General features: G+C 49.8%; 1 protein-coding gene across 1 annotated transcript in view; it reads right to left on the minus strand.

Annotated features, from left to right (window-relative positions):
• The window catches only part of sema5a (sema domain, seven thrombospondin repeats (type 1 and type 1-like), transmembrane domain (TM) and short cytoplasmic domain, (semaphorin) 5A), a 114,660-nt gene that overhangs the window by 26,568 nt on the left and 85,592 nt on the right, over nucleotides 1-2,500 (minus strand). Inside the window, exon 15 of the mRNA XM_031583958.2 lies at nucleotides 1,202-1,349. Within this exon, the coding sequence (XP_031439818.1) occupies nucleotides 1,202-1,349 (148 nt within the window). The remainder of the gene's footprint in view (nucleotides 1-1,201; nucleotides 1,350-2,500) is intronic.

Genomic DNA, 2,500 nt, shown 5'->3' on the forward strand with positions numbered 1-2,500 from the left:
TCTTCCCCGTCCTAGGCATTACTTTCTCCTCTCTCTCTCCTCTCTCTCTCTTCTCTCTCCTCTCTCTTCTCTCTCTTCTCTTTCCTCTCCAATAATGGGTTCTGCTCTATCTCACCAAAACAGGCTGATCCCTGTGAGTAATGTGCGAAGCAGGGCCGAATCTGGGCCAGATGTAAGCCAGATGTGAGCCACACCTGAGCCAGACCCATTCAAGGCTAAGCCCCTTTCTCCACCTCATGCCCCCCTGTCTGACCCGTATTTCACCGCTGCTTCCAGGAAGGCTATGAATGGCTCTGAGTCGGTATGAATGGTCAAATCCCTGAATCATGTGACTGTGCCGTATTTTTACACGGCGCGGTATAACGGCGGCCTTTCAGAATAGCTTTGGAATAACACGGCCGACTCATCGCCCCGGGAATCCGAGCTGACACCAGCGTGGCTGAAATTCCCCCCTCCGCCGCTGCCGCCGCGCTCACGGCTGCCCCCGCTGCCCCCGCTGCTCTGTGTCGCGAGACGAGCGGATTAGCCCTGGTGCTTGCCACGCCGTTATTTATAGACCTCCGGAGTAGCACAGGTAAACACACCACCCATCCTCGCTGCTCAGACTTACAGCTGGCATTAGCCATTACAACAGGCTTTTCCCTGCTTGTCACATTACCTGCGGTCAGATAACCGTGCCCGAGTGGAAGCCACCCCAGGCTGATGCGTGTGTGAGGAATGTAATCTAATAATAACAGGGATGGCTGGGCCGCTATGCAGAGCTCCATAAATATAAGAGCTTTTTTAGGACCTGGTGGTCCAAGACTCTTTGGCATGTGTACAGTATGGGTATGTGTTGTGTTTGTGTGTGTGAGTGAGTGTGTGTATGCGTGCCTTTGTCTGTGTATATGTATGTATGCATATATGCGATTGGGTGCGTGTGTGTTTTGTGACTATAGGTGTGTATCAGTGTGTGTGTGTGTGAGTGAGTGAATATGTCTGTGACTGTGTGTATGTGTGCCTGTGTCTGAGTATGTATATATGTATGTATGTATGTGATTGTGTGCATGTGTGTGTGAGTGGGTGCATATGTCTGTGAATGCAAACGTGTGTGTGTGTGTGCGTGTGTGTGTGTGCGTGTGTGTGTGTGTGTGTGTGTGTGTGTGTGTGTGTGTGTGTGTGTGCATGTGTGTGTATTACTATGTGTGTTGGTGTGTGTTACCTGGCTGCACCCTGGACACTCGTTGCCGTTCTCACACGTTCTCCTGCGAGACTGAATGCCCCCTCCGCACGGCACCGAACACCGTTCCCATGGCGACCAGGCTGACCAATACACATGAGGTGGGCAGGGCAAATGTTCATTACAGTACCTGCAAGAGATGAGGAACACCATTAAGATTCGTGTCTGTCTCTGTGTGTGTGTGTGTGTGAGAGTGTACGCGCCCGTTTGCCTCTGTATGTGTTTGTGTGTGAGTGGATGTGTGCCTGTTTGTCTCTTTGCCTGTTTGTTTTGTTAAGGACCACAGATCCACCCCAGTCAAATTGACGTTATGTTAATTTGCATATATTATTTCCACATTTTGTTTGCTAAATGCTTTTCTTAACTTACCAGACAAACTGCCGTTACTAGTTCTAAATGAATAGTTGCTATGGCCGAGGCCCAGTCGTGTGGTTCCGCACCTCTCATTGTTAAGATAACAACACCCAGCATGTCTGAGCCTCGGCTTTGTAAAGTCACTGCGGTTCTTAGCCCAAATGTAGCGTATGTGAAAGCTATTTCAGACATAAGGAACATGTTGCTACTCTACATTTAAATCTCTGTAACTTGGTATCACTAATTTGTAACTCTGTCACAGTTCATTTAAACTTCATAACGAATTTGGCGAATTTGGCAGATTGTGGTCAGGAACAAGTCAGCTATTGTCTGGGTCTAAGGAGGTTCTGGGAGGTCAGCTGTGAGGTGGAACATGCTGCACCAGAGAGTTCTTAGAGGAGAAAGATTCCCTAACCATCTGTACACACACACAGCAAGCTCAGGAGTGATCCCTGATTAAGATAATTAAGTGGCTCTAATTCCAGTGACTCAGACCCCAGTCAGTCAGTCAGTCAGTCAGTCAGTCAGTGCTCTCCCAGCCTCTCCTCCACCTGCTGTGCCAAACCACCCACACACACACACACACACACACACACACACACACACACACACACACACACACACACACACACACACACACACACACACACACACACACACACACACACTCACACTCACACTCACACACACACACACACACACACACTGATCCAAGACTGATTTAGTGGCCCTGACTCAGAGACCCAGCCAGCGCACTCTCTGCCTCTGTCTCTGTCACCTGCTGGGCCAGCTCTGAGCTCTGACTGGGTTCACCTGGAGGGGCATGAGGTGCAGTGGCCTGTATGGCTGTGTGTGTATGAGAGTGTGTGCGTGTGTGTGTGTGTGTGTGTGTGTGTGTGTGTGTGTGTGTGTGTGTGTGTGTGTGTG

The sequence above is a fragment of the Clupea harengus genome, chromosome 17, assembly GCF_900700415.2.
Source record: "Clupea harengus chromosome 17, Ch_v2.0.2, whole genome shotgun sequence".
Taxonomy (NCBI): domain Eukaryota; kingdom Metazoa; phylum Chordata; class Actinopteri; order Clupeiformes; family Clupeidae; genus Clupea; species Clupea harengus.